The 27,249-nt window shown below is 38.8% G+C and overlaps 1 protein-coding gene and 1 long non-coding RNA gene across 11 annotated transcripts in view; one reads left to right on the top strand and one right to left on the bottom strand.

The window, feature by feature from the left end:
• Nucleotides 1–1,015: 1,015 nt before the first annotated feature.
• The window catches only part of COL14A1 (collagen type XIV alpha 1 chain), a 112,627-nt gene continuing 86,393 nt past the window's right edge, over nt 1,016–27,249 (bottom strand). For 3 of the 6 annotated variants that reach the window (XM_071738282.1, XM_071738283.1, XM_071738284.1), the window contains 12 exons: nt 25,651–25,704; nt 25,139–25,234; nt 23,913–23,966; nt 22,705–22,758; nt 16,837–16,890; nt 15,876–15,947; nt 13,866–13,901; nt 13,374–13,440; nt 12,732–12,920; nt 4,393–4,470; nt 3,289–3,444; nt 1,016–1,946 (listed from right to left, as the gene is read on the bottom strand). In XM_071738282.1, coding sequence (XP_071594383.1) covers nt 1,621–1,946; nt 3,289–3,444; nt 4,393–4,470; nt 12,732–12,920; nt 13,374–13,440; nt 13,866–13,901; nt 15,876–15,947; nt 16,837–16,890; nt 22,705–22,758; nt 23,913–23,966; nt 25,139–25,234; nt 25,651–25,704 — 1,236 coding nt within the window. In that variant the 3' untranslated portion in view covers nt 1,016–1,620. Of the gene's footprint in view, nt 2,508–3,288; nt 3,445–4,392; nt 4,471–12,731; nt 12,921–13,373; nt 13,441–13,865; nt 13,902–15,875; nt 15,948–16,836; nt 16,891–22,704; nt 22,759–23,912; nt 23,967–25,138; nt 25,235–25,650; nt 25,705–27,249 lie in introns of all 6 variants that reach the window. The other 3 variants (XM_071738285.1, XM_071738286.1, XM_071738287.1) reach the window with 1 other exon arrangement.
• On the top strand, nt 4,648–16,536 carry LOC139793506 (uncharacterized). 5 transcript variants are annotated; one of them, XR_011724627.1, is made up of 3 exons: nt 4,648–4,784; nt 8,114–8,179; nt 15,878–16,536. It is a non-coding gene; the product is annotated as an uncharacterized lncRNA (long non-coding RNA). The 5 variants fall into 5 exon arrangements; XR_011724625.1 differs by having other exon boundaries at nt 4,648–4,795; XR_011724624.1 differs by lacking the exon at nt 15,878–16,536 and adding an exon at nt 10,880–10,984.

Raw genomic sequence — 27,249 nt, 5'->3', positions numbered from 1 at the left:
TAACAGTCACAGAGTGCCCACTGTGTGTGCTGGGCTGTGGTGTGTACGTGCTCACACAGCCACACTTACCTGGGGCCTCAGAGTTCAGTAACTCAGGTTAAGCTGCTGCTCTACCATCTTCTACTTTAAATACGAGTCCAGGTAAGGAAATTAAATTCACTTTGCTTGTCCACCAGCTTGTCTGACCTTTCTCTGAGGAAGGTGTGAGAGTTAGGGATGAGAGAAACAATGGGAATCCAGAAATACAGCCTAGGAAGTTACACAGCCTGTGAGCCCCAGCCCTGCCCCAGCCAGGGTTACTCACAGGCGTTACTCACCTGTGCAAGTGGTTTGTGGTACTCGTGAGGCTGAATTCTAGGACAGATAACTTGAGATCCCACAGCAAAGGTCCCACCTGTCCTCTTCCTGGTGAGCCAGTAGAGCATCCGGCAGTGGCCAGAAGGAAACCTGACAGGTCTGTCCTCACTGAGCACAAACACTGAACCCAGTCTGAGGCACAGTCCAGGGATCCACACGACCTCCTCTCAACAGTGTCTTAAAATTGCTCCAAATCTGTGGTTTCCACTTAAATAAGCACTTCAGAGCTTCTCCTTTAAATCTTGTTTTGACTCTTATTCTCCATAGTGCTGTTCAAAGCTGTTTATTGAGTCACACAACAATTGACCCCGTTTGTTTTAAAATTGTGAGTTGCTTTGTTCTCCTGAGGTTGCTGGGTTGGCTTTTTTTCCTTCCTCTTGTCATGAGCTGATCCCAGTTGCCATCACAACTGCACAGGCAGGCCTTCTGACTGTGGCATGTCAATATGTAAAATCTCATGTCCATGTCTCAGCTCATACTCTCTGCACTTGTTCATCTATAGTTTTTAAAATAAGACTATATACTGTTTGTAATAAGAGCTTTAAAATAAAAGTTGTCCAAAAGTGTTGCAAAAGGAAAAACATATTTTCTTGTCTTTACATTCTGTACCCCAAAGATCTAAGCAACTGTTCCAAATTAAAATCAATCAAATACAGAATTAATGTACAAAAGCTTGCCACTTTTATTTGCATAAAAAACAGAAATGAAAGAGGTTCACAATAAATTATTAGTGTGCTCCCAAGGAACACTCTTACGTATTTATATAATGTGGGTTAAAAAAATAGTCCATTAACATAAGATTTTGTTGCAAAAGTAGTAACTGGGTTCAAGGAAACCTGATCATGCATTGTTCTCCAGTGAATTTATTAGGGTTACTCTGCTAGTAAAGCAAATCATCCAAAACTAACAGAATGTAATCAACTGGGAAAACATGGACTAAAAAAACCCAAACATTAACTTTTCTGAATGGTTCTACATACACCAAGTAGCTGAATGCAGCTTTTTAGATACAGTTTGAATATGTATGAAACAGAACTCCAGAGAAAGATCTACAAGTGACCATCATCATCTAGCCCCAACTCACTAACATTCTAAGTTTCTGGCATGCAAGATAATTACCATTATTTGTTGTGTCAACTGGTAGTGTACAATTTTTCTTCTCCTTTACTATAAGAGCCTGTAAACATCTTTTGTGACAGGTTAGGCACTTGGACAGAAGGGCAAACACAGATGCACTTAAAATGTTTCCCTTTTTTAAGCAGTTCATTGAGAGGGTTTTTTTCCGTTCACCCTTTTGCGTTCTGGAGTCTTGATGCTCCTTTTGGCTACTTTCCTTGGGAAACGACTAATTCCTGGGGATCTCAGTTCAACAGCTTCCATCTCTTCTCGAACAGGAGTAAACTCTGGTTGAGCAAGATGAGGTGATGGATAGGAGGATTGGGAGTATGGGGATGGCAAGGGGTAGGACCCGTGAACTACGTACGGCTGTTGCTCACCATCATAAAGGTCCTCGGGGTCATAGATTTGGTAGGAGTTATGTGGCAACTGCACTACTGGGATGTCTTGATCAGTTGGCTCACCGTATCCACCTTAACCCACCACCACCAAGAGTATTCATACGGTTAACACGGGAGAAGGAGAGTAGAAAATTAAAGCACTCATTAGGAAATTGACATTTTATATATAGATATATTTATGTATAATGCGTGTGAGTATATATATAATCTTTAAATACACATCTTTTATTCACATAAAGGAACAGTGAAAATATTTAACAAATTAATAAGCTGGAGCAATTGGAACCCCACCAGCAGACAGCTGAGTTAGTTGGAAACCACCACCAGAATTTGTCCAATGTCCAGTTGTAATACTGTGCTTATTATACACTGCACAATATGCCTGCTTTAGCTTGTTCCAATTATGGTTTAGAATACATGATTAACAGGCAAAATGGGTCAGACAATACTTTTTAGCAGTGCAAGGAAGCCAAGTGCATGTACAGCAGCTAGTAAGTTCATTAGTGGTAGTCAATATCGTTGATGGAAAGCACAGAGCAGTTCAGCATCCACCTCTGACCTTCAGCCAAATGAGACCTGACCCAGAATGAGCCTTTCACCTTCTGGATTGGTAGCCATTGTAAGGGATGGGGCCTTCAAACAGGAAATGAACAACAGGGAGGGGAAGTGAGGAGGAAAGGACAGGAAGAGACGACAACAAAAACATTCAGGTAAGTAAAACATACAAATCAGCTCACAGGCAGATTAAACAACATCAAACAAATACGGTTCTGTGTAACACTTGCAGTAACTGGTGCTTTACTAATAAGTTTTGATTTTAGGCTGGGCAACATAACATTGGTAATTGTGTTAACTTCCTCCCTGTGGCCTCTCCCTTTTATAACCAAATGGGAAAGACAGAGAAGATGTAGAAAAGCATAATTTTCACCAGATTGCCTCACTGGTTAATGACGGACACGTGCATCCCTGTGTCAGTTTACACTACTAAGGGTTTAGTAAGGGTCATGCTCTCATGCCATCTGGAGGCACACGGAAGAGGAAGTTGAGCAACACAGTTGAAAAACTACAAATGTAAAATTTTGCTGTCACGAACACTGGGAGGTGGGGGTTCAACACACAGACTGTTCAGCTGAGATGGAGCACCCTTGTACAACCACACAAACGCACAGGACAAAAAACCGCTACACAGGATCTGTTTCACAGGCTGGGATCAGATGGTGGACTTCCTTTGGTCACCATGCTGGGATCACCTTCTCTTCATGCTGCAGTCCCACAAAATACAGCAGCACTGCACTCAGATGTTTTTAGGGAGCTACCACGTTTTAGCACAAGTAGCCTCCATCTCGCTTTGGCTTGGAGAAAGCACCACCCCAACCTCCGCAACCAGCAGCTGCCCCAGGTCCTGGCTACTCACCTCCCATGCCATAACCAGCGCAGGAGGATGGATCACAGTACCCTGGGGGGCCAGAAGGACCCTGTGAGCCTGGGGGTCCCATGTGGCCAGCAGGGCCTCGTGGGCCTGGAGATCCTGGTGGTCCTGGGCTGCCAGTTCGGCTTTCTCCTGGAGGTCCTGTGTAGAACGGGAGATGAACATCTGAGCAGCATCTCTCATAATGCAATGAGTCCAGGCCACCTTGGCAGGCCCAGTGCTTGGTAACCATGGCACTGAGCGTGCTACAAACACTTCCAGGAGATAGTTTGATCAGGGGTGCTGGGCATCCTGGCTCCCACTTTCCCTGGAAAGCTAAGGGAAACACTGCAGCCTTCCCCTGGCAAAGAAGATGAAGCAGCTGCCAGGGAGAAGTCTCACTGGGGGCAGCAAACTCTCCTCTCTGGCTGCTGCTTTGTCTTACTTGCCAGAGGCAGCTTTTAACAAGAAATTTATAAAAGAACAAATGTTTCACAAAGCATCAGATGTTAGGAAAGATAGTTCTGTGGGGAAACAGCCCTGAATGCTGTGCAGTTCTTCATTCACCCACTCCCTTTCAACACAGCTTCTGGGTAACTCTGTGCCTTGATACTGGTGCTTTAGTGAAGAGAATATCCTAAAAAAACCAAAATAATTTTATGCCTGTTTCAGCAGAACCCTGGATATCACTTGGCTTTTTTAGGAGCTGAATATGAATCCCTGTGATAACTGTGCTTAACTAATACAAGTCTCTCTGTCAACTTACAGTAAAGCATGACCTTGACTCAACTGGAAAACAAAAGCAATTAATCCAGATTAAATTTTTTCCCCCTTCTGACCCCCATGTCTGAAAGAAATATTTAAAACATTAAAAAAGAAGGGTTTGGAGAAGCAGTTTATCACAAGGAAAAGTAGAATAATTGTGTGACTGATGACACCATCATATCATCATCATATCACAATATCATATAACATGTTAAGAGTGCTTGAACAGCTGATTAAGAATCAGCCTCTAAGGCTTAGAAGCAAAGGACAGAGCCATGCAAGTCTTGGCTGCTTTACCCAGGGGTCAGTGCTCTAATCCAGATGTCCCAAACATAACAACATTACCTGTAGATCCTGGTGGGCCTCGGGGTCCTTGTGTTCCAACACCTGGATTGCCTTTTTCTCCTTTCTCCCCTGGTAGACCTAAGGAAATAGTACTCATCAGAGTCACGTTTTGAACACAACTGTGTGCAGTGTTTATTATTTAACCAGGATTATAGTTCCGTTTGTTATTTTTCATCTAAAAACAGATGACAGAGAAGGAAGGAGGTAAAAATAAAGAAATAATTTGTTCTTTTTCCCTCCCTTCCCTGGCAGCCTCTCAAGGGAAATGTGGCATTCCTGGGGTCTTAAACATTCTTGCTGCCATGGTGGTTTCATGGAAGTGGTATGCAGAGCCACCAGCCAGTTTCCAGGCTGCAATTCCTGTTGGAAAGCTGCCTCAAACCTACACCAAGGTGCAACTATTGTAAGTAAAATGACTTATTAACTCCATAACTCAGAGCATCTCAAAGCTGTGTATAAATTACGCTTGGCCCAGAAGAGTAAAATTTTTAATGGAGCAGCCAGCTTACCTTCAAACATTCACCCACCAAACAGTGGGTGCATAAATGGAGTTATCATGGGTTATTGCTAAAATATAAGAAAGGAGTTTCAGCACAGATAAAAGCTGTCCCCCCAAAATGAATCCAAATCTAAGAGATTCCCATCCATAAAGCCCTAATGTTTCCATATACACAGCCATTGAGTTGTGCTCCCACACTTGCTCACGGCCCTGAATTTCTGTCTTCAGGTCTGATCCATGTAGATCACAGATCTAATAATCCAGCAAAGGCACTGCCTTCTTCAGCTTTCCATCTCCTTCTGCACCACTGCTATGGCATCCTGTTAAAACACTTTCTATATGCAGCAGTCACAATGAGCAGTGTTGAATTAAAGTAGGTGTCAAAACTACAAATTCCAGAACCTGAGTTTCCAGTGGTGACTTGGAAAGTATCATAAAGTATGTGTTTGATTTGGATGGCTCAAAGACACAAAATCCAGGCTGGTTTGTGGGACCTTTGCCCCATTTTCCAGACCTCCCAGCACTGGTAATTGCTCTCACTGCTTCTCAGCTCCACACTTTCAGAATCAGAGCCAATAGAAAGCACCTTCATAAAAACAAAGTAAAAAGAAAACAGCTGCCCCCTTGGTGGGGCAGTATCTACAGTTTCAACTGACTGGCCACTTTCCTTCCTTTCTGCTCAAGTTAGGGAAAAACACATGGAAGACACCTCATTTTTGCAAGAAGACACAGGAGACTTTTTTTTTCCCTCCTAAGCTCATTTCTGATGAGAGCAAGTAAGTACAAACTCTTAACTGTGAAAAAAAAAATTGCATTTAAAACCCATCATTGACAAAGAATTGCTCACAGAGTTCACAAAGAAGGAGTCTACTGAATTACAAGGGATTTGCTACCTGCTGAGGAGTTCCAGCTCTTCTAAGTAACAGGTGGCTTCCAGGGCAATAATGCATCATGTAGCCCAGCCACATGGAACACACAGACCACTACTGTAAACACTGACTCCATATTGAGCACATTGATTTTTACCAAAAAATGATGAGCTACATCATGTCTTCCCTCTACAAGGCCTTCAGCCACTGTCCTGGATTAGTTTGAGTGTTTCCTGTTTCCAATTTGTTACTTTGATTTCCTTTGATTGCAAAATTGTTGCTCAGGTAAAAAAGATGTCTTTTTGATGACCAGTTATTTTAATATAGAGAAATAATACTTCTCACAGCATTTTCCATTAGGAGGTCACCAAAGCTTTCAATATATTCCATGTTTTCCAGCTAGTAACATGTATTTTACAGCAGAGACTCAACCACCAAGAGGAGAAATACCATGGCCAAAATAAAGTAGCAGGAAGTGGCAAAAGAGAGCAGGTGTGACAATCTGAGTGAGGTTCATATTATTATTTTTCAAATTGCTAGTATCTTTCTCTTGCTTTCAGAGGATATTGGGTGAGACAGTGGAAGGTCTTGTACACCTCATCCCTGAATTGATAGATAATTGAATATTTATGCAAGTACTACAAAAAGTAAAAGCTTTACTGTTTAGTCTTTTGATGAATACAATCCTGCACCAGTTTTTTATCAGTTTAGCCACTGGAGGGGAACTAACACCACTGTTTCTTCTATCAAGCCTTCTTCATACCTAATCTTCCTATTTTTGATCTTCCTGGTACACCCAACATTCTCTCAGAACTAAACTATCTCCCACCAGCTTTTTGCAGGTGATAATGTGCAGGCTCTGGCCAAACTACAAGATTCCTAAAAGCAATGTGATCAGAGTGATGAAGATGTAGTCTTGAACTGATACAACCTTGCTGCTAAGGGTGGGCTCAGCACAGTTAATACAACCCCTTCGGTGACCTTGGAAGAGCAGAGTGAATTTGTGTCTGGCTGCTGTGCACTAACATACTGCAATACACCTGTCTTATCCCATGGTTGTACAGGATACTTAATGATCTTTTTGAGACTGATTTAGTCTTTAAGATCATAATGTGTGCAAAGGTAAGTTTCTGGAATTTTGTATTCCCAGTGATTGGCAGCCCTACCTCCTAAATCTCACAGAAGGTCAATGGGCCTTAAGTGTTTAAATTACACATCTGGAAATTTGCTAACATATTTTTCTTTTGGGATTTTTAGCAACATAATACGTGGGATCTCTGCTCTCAGAGACCATTCTCCAAGCCCAGTATGAACACCCTGTTTGCAACCCAGCATTTGGTTAGCAGAGACTGCAGTTTCAGCCAGAAGTGCTATGCAAAACCTTTGGTATTGGATTGAATAAATGCATTGTTCAGTGTGTGTAGGAAGCAGACCAAGGTGGCAGATATATGCTTTAACCTACATTTATATATCTGGGGGAACCTGCCAAAAACCCAGTGATCAGCAACTGAATTCCAGCCATTTTAAATACAAGTTTCTCAGGCAAACCTCTTGTCCTGCATTCCAAATGCAAGTTTCCAGATACTTAAAGTTTGCTTAGCTCTGGCTTCAAACATACGGAGAGACTTCTCTGCTGCAATTCACTACTTCTGCTGCAGACCTTTCAAATCTAAATTGTCTCTCACCATATGTGCCCTGTAAGGAAATCCTTGCTGTTTGCAAAAGGCAAAGTCTGTAAATGTGCATTGCTTTGGTCATTGAGACTGTCCCATGATAACCACCTGGAATCTACACAGATGCTCAGTACGAGGACCATTGCTCATCCTCCTCTACAACAGAATTACCTGGTGACTTCAAAGACAATTGCCACAATGTTTCCAAATGACAGCCTCCCATGTACTCAGTTGTTATTCCTTACACACAAACACACAGCCATATGTGATGCTTACAGAATAAACTACAGTAAGAAATTATAAATATGGAACATATCCACTCAATCTAAGAATGAAATATTCATTCTGGAACAAGTTATGAAGCTTTTGCGCAGGCAAACCTTTGAAATCACATGGATATCAAATTCCTAAAGCAAACATACTGAAAGCCAAGTTTTAAGTCTGCGTCAGGTTTCTTTTAGTCTGATTTCTAGTAAAGTTTACCCAAGTGAAAGAGAACATAAATACTGAAGCAAGAATACCATACCCTACTCCTAAGCTAAAATTCATAAGAATCAAAAGCAAGCACTCCACAGGCTTCCCTGCTAGGTTTTTCACCAAAGCTCATTAATGAGAGCAAGTTAACAGATTCACAGCCAGGACACAGTATTCATAATTCACCCATTTTGCTTTCTCTCCAGGCCATATTTGCATTACATTAGAGCACAGCTTACAGAAAGCCAACCAGACAAGACATCACCCTCCACGTAAGTTCTGCAATTGTTAATTGCTCTCAGGGATACAAGTTTGTACCAAAAGTTTTCACTTGAGTTAGAGTGGCTTCCAATTCCAGTAATTGTTTTCATATCTGTGCTCTGGACATACTTCAACAATAGCATCAAGCTGTCACTCCCCCTTTACACTAACCAGTTTTTTCTGTCTTGTCCCCATCCAAAAAAAGCAGTGGCTTGGATTCAGCCCGACGGTGATCACAATCAATTATTTCCAATGCTCTGCTAAAATTACCTCTGATAGATTCAGTTATTAAAAACAAAATCAAGAGTGTGAACACATCATGAAGCAAAGAAAATTAAATATACATGGCGTCTGCACTAAAGGGAATCTTAGGTATTGTTTATCTATTTTTACCTTTAAGAGAATACTGTCCTTTGAGAAGAAGGTATTGAAATTAAGAAAATTTAAACTGCTAGCAAAAATCTTCTCTTTCAGAGATGTTCAGTTGTAACCATAATGTGTAACAACACCAGGTGATTTTATTTTAATCTAGATAAATTTAAAATTGGAAATAAATATATTCAGTTAACTCAACTGGCAAAATTTCCAATTAATTCCATTGCTATTTTTCTGTTAAAAGCTATAAACATGTGGCTTTTGGTAACATATGTTCAACTAACTCTTTCAAATGAAGCCAGAAATCAAATATGGAAGAAGCTGTACTTGAGAACAGTGACTTCCCCAGTGGCAGCTTAGTTATTTATTATATTTTAATCACAGTGGGATGCAGTGAGTAGCCTAAGTTTTGCACATCATTTCAGGACACGTCATAAGAAAAGTCCACCCAGCAGCAGAACAACAACTGCATTTTCACAGCGTCTGAAAGCTACCAGTGTCTCAGCATAATTTTTACTACATCTTTTATGTTATCCACAAAGTTGAGAATGCTACCATGTATTATGAAAATAAGTGGGGGAAAAAAAAAAAAAAAAAAAAAAAAAGGGGGAGAGAGAGAGAAAAAAACATGCTAAATCTTTGCTTCTTTATATTCTTTTGCCAAAGTCCAAGTACATCCTGAGCACTCAGAAGCCAGACGTTAAGTCCCAGTTCATAAACATAAAATACAAAAACCCATATTCAAATAAAAATAGAAAACAATGCTGTGCACTAGTTAAAAATAGAGATGAGTGCTGTGAATAATCAGTGTTTGGTTGCTTTTTCTTCTGAACTCCTATATTTATGCAGGTATGTAAACCAGCAAAATTCTAGTAATTAATCTGAGATTATTTACTATAGGGACTGATACACAATGTGGCCTTCTTAATTCTTATATCATCAATTTACCAAAGGTTCAATCCAAATCACCAAGGTCCAATTCAAATGTTCTGTTGGGGCACCAATAAAGTGTTAATCTGGCCAACAAATAATGAGATTGCCAGAGATGCTTCTTTCCACATCATTGCAAAAATACAAAAAATAACACCCTACAGTGCCTGGCCAAAACAATAATCAGCTGGGGATACTAAATAACAAATGTCTGAGTGTGATCTTAATCCATTCACTTCTGCCTACATCAGAAAAAAATAGACTGTAGCTGGCAACAGAGACAGGGAAATTATTCTGTCAGGAGAATGACCTATCCTTTCTCACTGAGGTGGTCTTCCTTGGAAGAACCAGCTGAGTGTGTTACTAGTGAGAGAATTCATCCAGGACTGGGACACACTGGACCTAGAAGTTCAGCTGGAGGTTTCTAGCCAAATTCCATGCCACTATCTCAGTCCAAACCTCCTTCAAAAATATTTGATTAATGCTTGGCAAGCAAAGTAAACAAGGATAAAGAAGGGATGTGACAGGCAGGGATGTTCACTAATGCAAGATCTCTCACGGATGATGTTTCCCAGTAAAGCTCTCCTTGGTCAAAGGTGTTTAATAAATTTCACATGCTGCTTTCAGAAGTTTCCTCTTCTCACAGGCTGAGACCAAATAGGCAAGAGAGGTGAGCAGGAGGAAATGTCTATCTTCACCCCACTTTTTCTCCTCTCACTTTACCAGCACCTTGCCATCCAGCTCAGTCAGTAACAAGTTCTTACAGTACTTCCAAGAGTTTAAACTCCAAGGGGAAAAAAAAACCCCATCACTATGCTTGACAAACAAACTGGTCTTTTTTCTCTCCTATCATCTATTACTTTTTAGTATGCCCTGTAGGCACTGCTGGCAGGGAATTTTCTGTACTTAAAGGTGGAGGGTGACTTTTCAAAGCTACTAATCTGTCACTGGATTTGAACATTAAATTGACTTCAAATGCAACCAAAATGCTGAAGACCTCAGGAAAAAGGTACACATCATTCATAGACTTCCAAGTGGCTTGCTGGAGATCTTCAGGACAAGAATATAATTGTGACTTGCTGAAAATACTAACACAAACAATGCTTCAGGACACAGAAAGGGATGGTGTCTGAGTCCATTTACTTTCCTCTCTTACTGGAAAATATAAACCCTTCCATCCAAGAGCAGAAGAATTTTAGTTTTCATTCCTGCATTGCAGGGTTAACTTAGAGCAATTTCTTAGAAATGGATTCTAAAATATCCCCAAGGGCCTGTACAATTTAAAAAGTACCTTTCTGTTAAATAAACTGCTACTGCATCACATATACTATCAATCTGAAATTTCCATTGCTTTTGAAAAAATTAAATGTTCAAGGTCTAATAAATTATTCTACGTTTTTTCCTAGGCTCAGAATGATCTCCGTCCTTTTTCTTCCAAGTTCTGTGCAAGGCTCCAGTTACACAAATGTCCCAGACACCATTTTCACTCAAATAAAGCCAAATATTATATCTTTGAGTTTACACACAGATTCACTTTTCTTAAAACCATCTCAGTCTAAGCTATAAATACTGTAAAACACTCCCACATTTGGTATCACGTTTTATGAAAATCTGCAGAGTCCTGGCTAACTGATTATAGTTCTTGAAGTATGCTTGATAAGTGCTTTCTCTTTACCAAGTATGAAACTTCCCACAAGCACTACCTGCCAAAATCAGTCCCTTCTAACATCAGTTTTCTATAGAGACAGGAAAAGCATAATATTATTTTTTAAAGTGCTTTTACCCTTTCTGTACTCATTTTACTGTCCATAGTGATTCCTAGATCTTATCAGCAGTGGGTTAACCCACATCATGCTCATTTAAATTAGTGTACCAGATCTCTGTGATATCTCTGTGATATCATAGTAATACAACAAATACAATGGAATAGACATGCTAAATGCCAGACAGGTTTCCCTTTGTGTAGCTTGACATTTTGGTTGCTTCCTCCACTAAAGTCCCAGAAAAATATTCTGTGAAATTAAACAATTCCTGGATGAGAAGTCATTTAAAATACACCAGTAATTTAAGGAACTATCCTGAAATCTGCATTCAGTCTCTCTGGGCCAACCCTTTTAAGGTCAGCTCCTCAGTTGCTATCTCTTCCAATTTTCTATCCTACTTGCTTCCCACACTCTCATTCCTCCTTTTTTTCTGGACAGTGTCTGGTCTTCACTTAGCTGGAGCAGGCAGCAGCATAACTGAGAGGCTGATACCCTAAAACCTTAACTTTTTTTCAAGAAGGTAATTAAAGTTACAGTCTTGAGAGGAAGAAAGGAGTCACAGACTCACAGGTTCACTCAAAGACTTTCTTTTCAAAACCATGCTTTGACTCTGGTCACCATGGCTACAGTGAACTGGAACTGTTAAGGACCTGAAATGAACAGGCTTCATAGCAAATCCTTTTTAAAATCCCATTTTAGATATCACATTTGTCTCTTGAGTTTTTGGTCCTTCCTCTTGTGATGGTCTTCAAAGCACCCTCACAATCATAGATCCTCTCAGCACTGCCTCTCTAGCACTACTCCGGTACACCAAAGATTGCAGGGTTGCACAGAGAGAGTCAATCAAAACATGCAGCTTGTTTCTCTGTTAGACAAAGCTGAAGGAGGAAAGGTGAAAGGGCTCTAGCTTACACAGACAAATACAGAAGAGAATTACTGTAAATGAACAGTTAATTGTATGCCTTCTCTCTGACCATTCTTCTCTCTCACCATTTCCTCTCCTTGATCCTCTCAGCCCCTCATAAACTAGGATTTTTTCCCCCCATTCTTATCAATTTTGCTCCTTTTGGACTATCTCAACTTCCAAATCTTGAGACTGACACATTTGAAGTTTTGGAGAAAAGCTAAATCTTTCCTCAACACAACACCAATTTTGCAGCTGCCTTTTCCAAAAGCTCCTTTGCTTATACATTTACAGCTCCAACTTACTTCAGAATCCTACTAAAATGAAGGAATGGAATGATATGCCAAATTAGATGCCACCAATCTTCAGCATTTTAGGCATTTAACCACTGTCTGCTTCTGCCAACCCCTATCTGGCAAAGCCTGCATTACCTACAAGACTAAGAGTCTCCAGAGCTTTCATTAGGGCTTGTGTGGAGCTCACCACTGAACTAGCAAGTAACCTGTTCTCACATTTATCCAGGAAGCAAAAACCCTCAGAATGTATCAAGAGAGGGAGGTATATATTGTTTATATGAAATATGAAGCCTACCTCTTTCTCCTGGCCTTCCTGGTTGACCAGGACTTCCCGGAAATCCTTGCATGCCTGGTGATCCTTGTTCACCCTGTGGCCCCGGAGCCCCTGGCCGACCGGGCTCACCAGGAGGTCCTGCAATGGTTCGTGTTGAGACAGACTGGCTTGGGATCTGGTTCAGAATTGAGTTATATCTTGCCATATGACCTGTCAGGAAAAAAATTTCTTCATTTTCAAGTTGCAACAGAGAATCTGGTTCAGCTAAGTTTGAACAGAGTGCTGGCATGTCCCCAAGGCTGTGGTCTGTTGTGCTTCGATAATATGACATTGTGTGCTTGTTGGTGGAGAAACAGTGGTTTAGGGAATACACAGAAATGGAAAAAAACTATTGTGGATAATTTTATTTCCTTGCTTTGATGTTTGATGGGTTGGGGATTTTTTGGTATTTTATGTCTGTAAAAATTTAAAATCATAACAGCAGAAACTTCTCTAGACTATAATAGATTGGAGACAATTCTGGCTTTTTTTAGATGTCTGATGCTAATCAGCTCTAATTGGACATAAATCCATTTGAACATAAATGTAGTCAGAATATAAGTCCTGACTGTGGAAAAAGATCCATTCTAGAGATAGAACCATGTGAATTATCAACGTCCTTACCCTGGATGAGTTGTTCACACACTTGCCGAGCAACAGCACGCACCATTGCCTGGGACTGGAGATCACCCTGGATAACAACAGCAGCAGTGTCAGAACACAGTTTTTTTCAACATGTCTGTGTTGAAAATGCTTAGAGCAATTAAAGACATTTATTATTCCTGAGAGATTGTATCCTCATAGATGAGTAAAAAAAAAGCCAAAGAAGTTGTGGGATTTCCCATTACTCTTACTGCCCAGCAAACAGAGGTGGGAGGGGATAGCCCTAGTGAGAAATTTGGGGACATGTTCAATGCCACATATTTCTCACATTAAATACATTATTGTAGGTGTATTTAAGACAATATGTGGAAAAGAAGGAAAGTTTGACTGACTGTCTGGAGAAATCTGTCTGTGCCTGCAAACACAGAGAAACAGAAATTGCTGTAGAAAGCTTTTAATGAGACAGAAGGCCAGACAAGGAAAAATTGGTGGCCACCATGACTATAGACTTACCCGCTCACCCCTCTCACCCTTAGCTCCAGGAGGACCCTATGAAAAGATCCAATACAAAATTAATTCTCCTTTTGTTCTTGCTTTAAATTTTTAACACCTAAACATTGTCTCCCTGGCAACACCACAGTAACAGAAATAAAACCAAACAAGACACAGGGTTTCAGGATGGGTGACAATAATGAATACTTGCTTCCTATTTCAGTATTCAACCAAATGTTGACTTTCAGCAATGATGACTTTCTTGGGGGTCTGTCACATACTGAGTTCTCTTGTTTAAATGTCATCAAGCCAGGCAGTTCACGTGGCTGAAATAGGTTTGACCAACACTGAGTGTAAGGAAGAGAAAGCTGATGGGGGGCAAAACATTAGTCTGAAATCTGTAGCATTTGCTGCTCTAAGACTCAGCATCCACTATGAAGAGTCAGCAATGGGATTAAACTGCACAGACAATTAAGTATGACATTAAAGCTAATGTAATACTGTAATGGTGGCAAGGACCATTATTGATGGGAACAAGTTGTCTAAAGCAGTTACAGCTTCACCAATGGAGGATTTTGGAGTAGGCTAGAGCCAGTTCTCCCAGGAACTCCTGAAGTGAGGAAAGGTCAGCATGAAGAGGTAACCAGCTGACTGATGCATGGTTAAAGCACAACTTATTGTAAAAGAAGAAAGAAGAAGAAAGAAGAAACTCCTACAAAGACTGCAAGATTTCTATTTCTAGTTCTTTTTTCTATTACTCTTTGGGAAAGACAGTTATTGAAACTCAGTAATTTTTTGACCCATCTAGATATTTTTTCAGAATTACAAGAGACTAAACATTCACAACAGAGGTTTTACATGACTCACAGGAACATTAACGCTCTAGGAAATTTAGTTCAATATCTGGAACATGTGTTTGGACAGGATCTGAACAGTCAGCATGTTATGCATTGATAATAAGTTCCATAGCTCATCAAATCTCTGTAGTAGATTTCATGATTACACTTAGAAAGCACGCAGAACTGGGCATTAGGTGATCATCATTGCTTATATATTATCAGTCCTTTCATTTCCACTTAATCGAATAATAATGCTTGCATTGGACTGATTCCTCTTTTTTTTAAAAAAAAAAAAAAAAAAAAAAGCAACATACTAGCTATATTTTTCAAATTGGGTCACAAGTCCACAATGTAACATTCTGGTGCCTTTAAAAATTAAGCAGAAGAGTCACAGGAGAAAAACTGAGCAGGTTTTATAATTAACCAAGTGGTCAAGTATTAAAATAGGTATACACAATATTATCTGAACTGTTACAGGGAAAGAGAGGTCCACTTTAAATCTTCTCTTTTACATAATTTACACACTCATTTTATAGTTGAATTCCTTTTTTCTGGTTAAACTGTTTTGGGTTTTTAAATAATAACTAATAATAATAATAATAATAATAACTGAAAGGCAAACTTAGTATTAAATGTTCCTAATACTTATTTTCAGTATACAGGGTGTAATTTTCCACTCAGTGAAAGTGATGGTCAAATTTATAACACTCTAGACAAAGCCCTAATCATCAGTCAGTTGCCCTGATGTAGACCCAGAGTAACCATGAAAGCCAGATTATTTTTTTTTCATCCATTATTTTCAGAGTTTGAAAATTATAACAATATTTTGGAAGTGTTCAAGTTAGTAAATGTCATACTTTAATTTCCTGAGAGTTGCCTGAAGTGCAAAGGAAAAAAAAGAAGAAAGTAATTACACACAGACTACAAAGTCACATAAAGTTATGTTTTCAACTTCTCTGTTTTAATCTGATGTTTTGACTCTCTAATCCCTATATTTTGAATCTTGTATGAAAGATCAACAAATAAATTTGATTATGAAGAATGAACAAAGAAAAACCAATATGATGTTTCACTAACAGGAAGCAGATCATAAGCTATAAATACTGAGGAGTTCTGTAAAACAGTGAAGCCAGGATCAGAAACCAATTAATCAACAACAGCAAATATAGCAATATTAATTAATTTTACTCACAGGAGCTCCAACATCACCTTGTGGACCCTGACTTCCAGTAATACCTGGAACACCTGGAGCACCAGGTATACCCTGCATGGAAAAAGAAAGAAAATTACTTACTGGTGATGACAACCAATATCCATGAATCCTGATGAGAGAAAGGACTGTCTAAGGGAGAAGAAGTTCTGAAAGTCAGAGAATGGAGGTGCTGGGAAACAGAACTAATTAGTACATCTTGGAGAAAAAGAGAGCACTGGAAGTTAAGCTCTGAGAAAGGCACTCAAGAAAAAATGGACTTGTGTTGCTTGCTCTTTGAAAGAGGCCCAGATTGCTGGATCACAAGACAAATCCTGCAACGTTACTACCTGGCTCAGGGTGATGACTCAGAACATTCTTTTTAAAAGAACAGTATGGTTTGGACAATATTCAATACCATCAGCACTTTCACCTAATGTCTTAAATCTATCAAGAAGGCACCTGCCTGGCCTATCTGGGAAGGATAAGATTCCAGAGGCAACATACATCTTGTTTTGAATGCTGAATGTGGCCTCTGCTGTGCTCCTTGGTAACTGTACTGAGTGCATTTGAATACCTGCACTCACCTCCAGCCTGCAAACCAAGAAAATCTAGCAGTTCACTTTGACTAGCAATCCTAATATTGATTTCTTACAAAAACAAAGTCTTGTTTAAAATGTTAAGAGCACTCATTCTCTTTATATAGTACAGTTACTAGACTAAGAACAAGATAGCAACCTATTAACAGAATAATTGTCTCCCCTTCCCATGGGAGATATTTTTTCTTGAACTAAGAGTGGAAAGAAATGATAGTGGATGAGCAGCTTTCTGACAACCCTGTGCATCACAAGAATTTAAAACCCTTGGCCCTAGTCTACCCACTGAACTCTGGGTAACAGAGTGACCTAAAATCTCCCAAAATCCTGCTGACTTCTACATAATAAAGTCTATAGGCAATACTCACTGTAGGGCCAGGAGGTCCTTGTGGGCCTGTGGGTCCATCTTTGCCAGGAAGGCCCTGTAAAAAATAAATATATGCAATTTTATCAGATTTTTATATAAACTTTGTGAATCTGTTCTATTTCATGTACAAGACTATTTTTTTCTTAAATTAAGAACTAGTGGCAGTGGTTTTTTTAGAAGAAAATTCCATGTTTTGCTCTGGGGAGGGTTTATTCCTTGAAAGAAGCTACAGGACAGCTGATATTTTTAAAGAATCCAAGTCTCACAATACTTTAGATGTAAGAAGCAGCAATGCAATACTCTTTGTACTGCCACTGTTTTACCTCTGAGTGAATTTCACTTGCAATGCTGCTGCAGTGAGGTAAATGAGAACATTTCTTGACAGACTTCTCTACCACAAGATGGGTCACACTTCTGCATCAGTTCTCACTGGCTGCAACTATTCCCAATCCCACTGATTAAGTGCTGAAAGATGGCAACTCCTGGCCTCTCTCTCTGCCCAGCAATGCTGCAGATGTGTATGAGCTATCACCGAGGTCCTGATTCAGGGAGCAGCAGGAATGCTCATGTGGTTTACATTATGAACGTGCTTCAGAGCTTCCAGAAACCAGAGCCAAAACCTAAAGATAACTTGGAAACTGGAAAGCAAGCAAATCATAGAAAAAAAGACTGACCAGATGTAGAAGAAAATACACTATTAATAAAGTATTCTTGCAGATTAACCACTATGCACATTTTGTGTCCACAGGCTATAAAGTATGGTGTTCTGAAGAGCCTGGTGATAAGTTAATTCTTTAATTATTACACAGCCTAAAAAGGAGAAGTATAATCTTATCTCTAGCTCAAGACCAGAATATGGAGCTGAGTCTAGAAGGAAAGAAAGGGTTTGAAAGTCTTTATCCTGATATACACAGTAAAAAACAGTATAGGACTCAGTGCCACATAAAGCTGTTGAAACAAATTCACATATATTTCATTTTGTACTTTTTTTCTGAAACTTTATTTCTGGCAGTTTTAGTAATGAATATAGCATGGACTATTAGTTTTGTGCTCTACATAATTTGGAAACTATGATTCAAACATGCTATCACATGGCATGAGAAAACTGGTTAGAGAATATTATCTGCCATATACCTGGAAAAGATTTTTTAGATTTCCACATGAAGGGTGTTTTGATGGTAAAATAAGTCACATAGTCAACAATGTCATCTATGCATCCTTAGTCCAAATAAGGAAAAAATTCCCTATTTTATAGTGGACCCAGAGGGTTTCTGAAGCTTCAAAGACCAAAGCAGCTCCCTTGTCACAATATGAACTAAAACTTAGTGGCACTGAAATAAAAATACTAGTAGTGTCTCTGCCACAGTAGTTTTAAGACATACACAGAAAAGACTGCAAGCATAGCTCAGTTCAATGCATTTGCAAAGGAAAGTATGTTCAGTCTTCAAAACTTGTATTTCCAGAGGAAACAGAGAATGGTATAAGGAACTTTGAAATGCATTAAAATCATAAAACAAGGTTTCTGATATTTTCTGGAAGGAGCATTTAGTTGTGAAAAATTCGGTGATAGCTATTCACAATTTTATAATAACATGGAAGTCCCTTAAAGATAATGCAAACTAAACTTATTTTATAAAAATAAACCCTTAAGGAAAAGTAATATCTTCATATTTATAAACATTTTTCACATTTTTAAGCAAAGAGTTAAAATCTGCATTTATTTTGATCAGTACTAGAGTAGGATGCAAAGTGCTTTGATCCTCCTAAGGACTTAATTTAACTGATAGGAGGGAAATGGAGAGCTTTGTAATGACTTCTAGGATCCTGGGTGGATTCACACAAACTTCTGAAGAAAATATATGATGTCTTTCCCTTCTCCCATCCAAGTCAAAGAGTTGAATTAATAGTATGATCAGAACTGTTATGTTTTCTCTGAATATGTTTCACTAATTCTTTCTTCTGGGGAGTATTCTTACTTAGCTGCTCAGGAATCATCTCCTGTCTATTCTCCTAGGACTCATTTCTCTTGGCACTCTGTCTGCACGGCTTGGCCACAAAAAAATAATCTCCTCCTACTGCATTTGTTAGATGTGAAAATGTTTATTTATAAATGAAGTCAAAGAGAGGATTGGTTTAAGAAAAAGCATGGCAATACCTATTCACACATGAAGGTAAAAGACAAAAGATATCTGTGCTACCAACAGAGTTTAAAAATGATGTTACTCAGATCATCTGATGGCTAAAATGGGTCTGATACTCATTCTGAACTTGTGAGTAGTGAGCAGAGGACATTAGTAGGTACCAGAAAACTGGCAGGAAGACTGGGAATATATTTATTCTGGCTCTTTCTCCCATTATTTTTGGTCTGTGTAATGTAGAAGAAAATAGAATACTGTGAGAACTCACAAAGTTATACTCAGAACACTGAAGCCTTACTGATGTTATTCACCATTTTACTCCCAGTTACTGAAGTCTTCTCTTTGCTTATCCAGCTTCATAAGGGCTGGAGGAATTACAGAGCACAACAGCTCCTTCTACCTGATGTGGTCATATCCAGAGTAGGAATGACTCTGTACAGAGCCACTGAATCTCCTCCATGGAGACTCATGTCCAAGAGTAGCATGGGATAGATTTTGATGTGTGACCTCAGCTATAGGGTGGTTTAAATGAAAAATGTATATTATTTTGAAGGTAATCAAGCAACAGTGACCAGTGACAACATCACAGGCACAGGAGATACAAAGGACTCAGAATGATGGAGATCCCTCCTTACTTGGTGTCATCAAGCAGAGCATGCTTGCCCCTCAGGATGATTTATAAAGTTTCTCTTGTTGAGGCTGTGCAGGTCTATCCTCTTGTGTGGCTTGCAGTTTGCAAGAAACATCATATCATAGAATGGTTTGTGTTGGAAGGGACCTTAAAGATCATCCAGTTCCAATCCCCCTTCATGAGCAGGGACATCTCCCACTCTACCAGGTTGTTCAAAGCCCCATCCAGCCTGGCCTTGAACATTTGCAGGGATGAGGCACCCACAACTTTCCTGGGCAACTTGTTCCAGCATCTCACCACTGTCACATTAAAGAATTTCTTCAAAATGCCTGACCTAAATCTACCTTCTTCCAGTTTAAAAACTACCTCTTTTCCTATCACTACACGCCCTTGTAAAAAGTCCCTCTCCAGCTTTCCTGTAGGTCCTTTCAGGTACTGGAAGGCCACTGTAGGGTCTCCTTGGAGGTCTCCTCTCCTGGCTGAACAATCCCAACTCTTTCAGCCTATCCTTGTAGGAGAGGAGCTTCAGCCCTCTGATCATCTTCGTGGTCCTCCTCTGGATTTGTTCCAAGAACTCAGCATCCTTCCTGTGTTGCAAGCTCCAGAACTGGACACAGCACTCCAGGTGGGGTCTCACAAGAGTAGAGTAGAGGGGGTGAATCCCCTCCCTGGACCTGCTGACCACACTTCTTATCACCCAGGATACCATTGGTTTTCTGGGCTGCAAGTGCACATTGCCAGCTCACATTATCCCCAGGTTCTGCAAAACTCATAGAGATCTCCCAATAAACATCTGTCCCATATTTTCCTCCCATTAAAATCAGTGTGATTTAACCATCTACTTTACATCATTGATAATTAAAATATTTCAATGAACAACACATACTAAGGCAGAAGAATAACAGAGAAAATTTCAATTCTAGTAATATAATAGCTGCAAAATAGTTTGGCATCTTAATTAACGGGAGGAAACCAAATATTATACAAAAAGGCAATTTACTTCTCAGGAATTTTCCAGTTCCCCATTTCTCTTGCTGTATTAGAATTATGCCTTTCTCCAGTGCTTAACCTTCAAAGAGACTGTGATGAAATCATTGGTTTGAATCTTTACCCATTAAAAGCAATTTTATGTTGTCATAACTTCACAGGAATCAAATGAGTTACAACACCATAAAAATAATGGAACATAATTATTTGTTGCTATAGAAATAATTGCTGCTGGACAATATTGCACAAGGGTCACATGGAGACAGTAACAGGTCAACAGACCTGATTTTATGAGATCTAGGCTATTACCCAGCTTCTTTGATTAATCAGAAGAAAGGGAATGCATGAACCAGGCCTGATTACCATATCTATAAAACTGGCATTTTATGTAATTGCCCTGCCTTATTATAGGCAATTCGGGGGTATTCTACAGAATAAGCACTGCATGACCTTTGAATACTCAAAAGCCTTTTCTGCACTAGTTCTTCCCTTGACATTTTTATCAGACATAGCATCTCTCTGCATCAACCTGTTGACTTCCACATGTGGAGAACCAGGTCAGTTCTGAGGTGCTGGCTGATACCAAGACATAGCTGAGGGCCACCACTACTAAATATGAATTTAGAGTGCAAAATAAAGTAAAAATGCCAAGTTATCTTCTCCCTGAATTGCAGAATGTTCAGTGTCCCTGATGATCAGGAATTCAGAAAGAGGAGATACATACCACTCACATGTACAGCATCTATCACCAAGTTAATTCAACTTGGCTGTGACCAAGATTAGACAGTATGGTGTCTAATGCCCATAGTCCCCAGCTCTTTATTAACCTGGACATAAACAAACACCAGCCTTGGGGAACTTAGGGGGAAAAAATTCCAATACAGTAAAAAGAAGACATTAAAAACATGCAAAAAATGATCTTTCATACAGAAGAAGACATCAGAGGGGGGAAAATAGGGGGGAAAAAAGATGTTTACCTTTAGATTTACTGTAACTTAATTGAAGATTACAAGGGTATTCATCTGATTAGGTTGTTCATCTGATGCTAGTGTTTTATAAATCTTTATCTTAGTAAGATTACTTTCTTTTCTTGACATGAGAAAAACATCTATGCATTGCTCAAATTCTACAGAAACTTCAGAGGAATTACTTCTACACATAAAGATATGCCAGTCTTTAAATTTGTAACAGTGACGTCAAACACACCTTTTATTACAATGTTTTTTCTTATTCTAACATTTCTGGTTAATGCCAGAAGTCAAAAAAAAGTCCATATTTCTTTAAATTTCAAGTTATGTTAACACATCTAAAAAAGGATCATGAATATGTACATCTTTTTCAAGTGTAACTGAGAAGTCATATTTAATAATGAACTTCTGATATAGACTGTAGCCTAGTATTACACTAAGAGTAACTTTCCAGATTCTCTCTAATAATAAAAAAAAAGTCTCCCTAAGAAGGCAGGGAGGAGGACTTAGAGGTTTAAGTGCATGCATGTATATGAAGATTTTTTTATTAATTTGGTGATTGATGTTAATTGTCATGAATGGTAATTATCTTCATTTGTTTTAACAGAAGCAGAACACAGCTAACTAAATTTCATTATCATTCTTCACTTTTTTTTTTTTACACCAGCAGTTTGTATAGGCATTGTTTTACATTCAATGTTAAATTTCCTTGCAGTTGGATCTGTTATTCATTAATTAGCTAGAAAACAAACTTAGATCATTGCATTGGATTGCACGCCAATTATGTACTACTTAAGCACCATCTAATTTTAAATGTATAAGCAAATTGACTAATTGGCAAAGCTGGACACCAGTAACATCTACTCCTACAAAATGCATTAAAAACAAACAGTGCACTGCTCCTCACTGTGAATCTGATGTTGTGCAATTAACACTGGTATTTCTTAACACTGATCGACTAAATGGAAGGATATTCCACCCTATCTCTGTCTTCTCTTCTCTTCTGATTGGGACAAAGATTTGGGTCTCCAGAAATGTTATAATATAAGTGAAAAAACTACAATAAATCAGCCATGCTGGGAAACATACCCATTATGGCATGGAAACTCTTGAAACAAATGCAAAATATATTAATTTTACCTTACCCTTTGACCTTGAGCTCCATCTCTTCCAGGTGAACCTGATGCTCCTGGGACACCCTAAGCATTATAAAGGAAAGGCAAGTGATGAGATCAAGTTAACAGAATCCAACTAAATCACTTCCCAGCAAAACAGTTGCTTGCTTTTGGATAAATGTTTTGGATAAATGGAACTGGGTAGTTCACTGATGTGTGGGAGAGCTGTGTAAAAGAGATTTAGTATTTCTGTGAAATGAGATATGGTAAAACTCAGACTGTTAAAACCCATGGGCTTCATACCCCCTCACTATAATGCCCAGCTAAGAACACTGATAATTTCATTAAGTTAGGCTTCCTCTGACATTAAGCTCAGGAAAGAGCTTCATTTCCTCCATCATCCTAGGGCCATGTCAGTGTAACTGCACTGCACAACATCAGCACTTTAACCTAAATATATGATAACTATTTCTCTCTCTCATTACTAAAATGGAGTCTGCTATTATATTGTTTGAAATCAGTGCAGGAATATCAAAGGGAAAATCCTGCCTGAGCAGTTCTCCATTGTTCAGATGGGGAAATGGTACTCTTTAGCTCGTGAAGGTGGTAGAGCAAGAGTCTGGGACCATTACTGCAGTGGTCCAGAAGGCTAAGAATGGCCATATGAGTTTACTGTCCTCAGCACATATGAAAAAGAGGGGAAAACCTTGGAACCAACAAATACTGGAGGGATACAATTAGCAGAAGAGGAGCATCTGAGAAGGGAAGAGCACATGATCCTGGAAAGCAGCGATAAGTTGGAATGCAATCAATAGACACCAAACTGGGCAAGACTCATTGAGTACTACAGTCTTGTGAAATATGGCATCAAAAAGATTGAGTGCCTGATCTGTCCTCCTAGATAAATCCATGACAAACTTAATGGGTTTAAAGTGGAAAAAAGGAGATGCTAATTATTCCCTATGTAAGCAGAAACCTAAGAGTGGATAGGTTTTGAGTCTACAGAGAACCCACTTCAGTGTTCAACAATGTCAAGAAAGCAACTGGTTCACCAGGCCCTGAAGGATTTGGTCACTCCACACCAACATACCCTAGATTCCCAGTTCTAAACCTCTGTTCAAACTCACCTCAACAACAGGCTTCTCAGAAGTTTCAAAAATGTACCCTAAATTCACAATTATGTCAATTCAACATCCAAAGTTAGTAAGTGACAGGCTAAATAATAACGTAGGGAATACCTGCAGACCAGGAAAACCAAGATCTCCCTTCTCTCCCTTTTCACCTGGTGGCCCCTAAAAATTAAGAATCACATTTAATAAATCAAACATGTGGTCACTTCCCTATTTTTAAGAGTTCCATTCAGCTTCATTAGAAAAAAAAAACAAACAATTAAAAAAAAATTCTGCTGAAAACTTTTTTCTGATGAAAGCAAACCTTCAGACTCTATTTTCAAAAATGTAAATGAAGAATTTACAAATGTAGAAAATAAATAAAACAAAACAAATTTTAAAAGACTTCAGAATGAACCTGACAAAACTATAGCCATTATTTTACCAAAATGGTATTTATTTTCTATGAAAATTAGATGTATTTTTAGAGTACATATGCCTGACAAAGGCATACATTTCTAGATGATAAACTAATTTTTACTAAATTTTATTATATAGAAACATGATTTTTCTCTTAAAAATTATTCTTACAATTAATGTATTCTGTATTATTCTCTGATGACAACATCATCAAGAATGTCATTTTGGTAAGTCACTTCATTATATTGTACAGAAGTATCACGTGGAGAAAAAAGGAGAAAGTGTACTATACTGTTGTAAATCTAGCAGAAAAAAGATATGCACATGCTATCTTTTAAACCTTGTGTGTACCCACCTACCAGAGATGTATAGAAAACAAGATTAATGGTGCTGGTTCATTATTCTACCAATGTGTATTCAGTATGTTGAAATTCTGAGACTTATTTCACAATAGCACTAGAAACTCCAGATCTAATCATCTCCTCTGATGACAGACACTGTAGTGAATATTATTGCTTAATTTTGGCAGCAAATATGGTGTTCTTGCTTGGGCACACCTTTCAAGTCAGAACTGAACTCCAATAAGCAGTTCCACAACTATAAAAAAGATAAAATATTAACATTTTTGTTTGGGGCCATGTTACAGCCCTCACTGTAATCTTTTTACTTGTCTCCAGGCTCAGATGGTAATTACGTGGATTATATTCAACCTGAAATCAAATACCTCCAGCTAAATAAATTCAGATCCAAATAAAACCAGGAATGTTGGCATTGAACCCACGTCCACTGTAGGTTAAACACACACAAATCCATGACTTCACCTCAAATACTGAAATTCAGATTCTGGTCAGGACACAAAAAGCTATTAGCCTACTCTAAGATATGGGCTGTTCAAAACATTGCAAGAAGGAACCCTGTTATTTTGTAAATCTCACTGGAAGTCCTTGAATAGAAAGTCCACTGGGTCCTTGTGGTCCTGGAGGTCCTTGAGGTCCAGGAACACCAATTTCACCTCGAGGTCCATCTGGTCCCTAAAGCAGCACAGGACATAAATTGAACTCCTATTGTATGTAAAAAGGCAGCTTCTGTTTGAGCAATTAAATACCAATAGACTAAAACCATCTGAAATATGGGTTAACATTTGATTGAGCATTTAGGGTTTCATGTAAAACTGTTTTGTTATTTTAAAAATAGAAAAAAATTAAAAAAAAAAAAAGAAGAAAGTAAAACAATGTTGTGACAGCAGCGCTCTAAATTTTATCTCCTTTATCAAGGACCAAAAAGGACAAGCAATTGTTATGAAAAGATACATGCCAAATGCCACTGGCGTTTCACTTTTTCCTCAGTGATGTCAGAGAGAATCTGGAATCTATTTCAAGGTCTACATGCAATAGACATTAACCAAGAACCTGTGCATCTGACAACTGCAAAGCACTGTACAAAGTACCTTTGGACCTGGATCACCACGATGACCTTTGGCACCTCTGACACCTGGACCACCCTGTGAAGCACAAGCAGGGGACTTGCTGAGAACCAGACCTCTCAAATAAACAAAATCCAGAGAAGCCAAATCACTTTTTCCTTGTTCCTGAATCAGTGTTCAGGAATCAGTGAGTATCTTGTCCGTATCCTTCCACTGGAGTAATTAAACTGAGAGCAAACTTAAGTGTAGCCATACACAGAAACAGATTCAAACACAGATGTTACTATTTTCTAGAGCCAAGAATGCACACCATGTAAGAATCAAAATAACACTGAATGCTACAACAGGGATGGAAATGTATACATGTGGTCATGGGTTCTCTCCCAGTTGCTGAAATCTCCTGTACAGACATCTGTTCTCACCAAAATCATTACGTTGTCAAAGGCTGAGTTTCCAATTACTTGGAAATATTTTTCAGCAATGACAGTTCCAGGACCTACCAGACATACCTTGGTTTAATTTAGAGCTACTAAATGCTAAAAAGCTCTTTTGCATTTCTTTGCATATCTTTTGGTTTTGTTTTGGGGTTTTTGTTTTGTTTGGGGTTTTTTTTGGTTTTTGTTTTTTTGTTGTTTGGTTGGTTTTGGGGTTTTTTTTTGCTTTCTTCAGCAATGCCTATATCTGTTAAACAACTATTGTCTTTTCTGTTAACATCAGCTGAGACACCAGAGTTGCATATATCTAGAGATGGCTGCCAGGAACATGTTTTGCATATACATGCTATATGTGCTTTGTCCTCTTGTACAACATAAATAAAGTGGCTTTTTAAAATTTTTTCAGGTCTGTTTCCCTCTTCCCCTACCTGAGTGAGGGATATGAGCCTTACACAGATTTTGTCCTTCTTTGTGCTCAAAAAGAACCTTGTACAACTGTGAACCACAGCATTGTTTAGAAGCTATAATAAGTACTTATTAAAGTAACAGCAATGACAGGAAAGACATAAAATTAGAAAATATGATTCTTGGATTAAATGTACATGTAATATCTGTGTGACTTTATATAGGATTGCCAATAAGAGAAACATTTGGAAGCACTAGAATACTCCTGCTCTTCAATGAAGGTACTATAATAAAATCTTCATATCTGTGATCTCAGCATTTTTCTATTCCTTTTCTGAGCTCTTCCAGTCTTCTCACTTCTATCCCACATCTCTATGGTCATGACCCATCCCATCATGGTCAGCTCCAGCCCTAAAATCACATCCCACACTCTCCACAGTGTGGTGTTCCAGTTGCTGGTTCCAAAATTCCAAGTCCTCACATTACTGCATTCCAGGCCAGTAATGGCCTCTGCCCTTCCTCCCGCTTCTCTCTCAAATTAAAAATTCTCATGCTAATACTCAGAGAAATAACTGCAACTTCCTAACATAAACAAAATCACATTTTTGTCTCTTTTTTCCTCAGATTACACTTTTACTGAGTATACATGCAAATCACCTGATGCTCCACCATTAAATGATATGCTTTAATATTCACACCAAGTTTGGAATGCTTATCCATGTTATGAACCCAGTAACCTTTGCTTGGTAAAAGCAAAAGTTCCAGAAAAGCTCTGATTTAGGTT

This window comes from Heliangelus exortis, chromosome 2 (genome assembly GCF_036169615.1).
Source record: "Heliangelus exortis chromosome 2, bHelExo1.hap1, whole genome shotgun sequence".
In the NCBI taxonomy this organism is placed as follows: Eukaryota; Metazoa; Chordata; class Aves; order Apodiformes; family Trochilidae; genus Heliangelus; species Heliangelus exortis.
The sequence above is the reverse complement of the archived record's forward strand: the minus strand, read 5'-3'. Positions and strand labels throughout refer to the sequence as shown.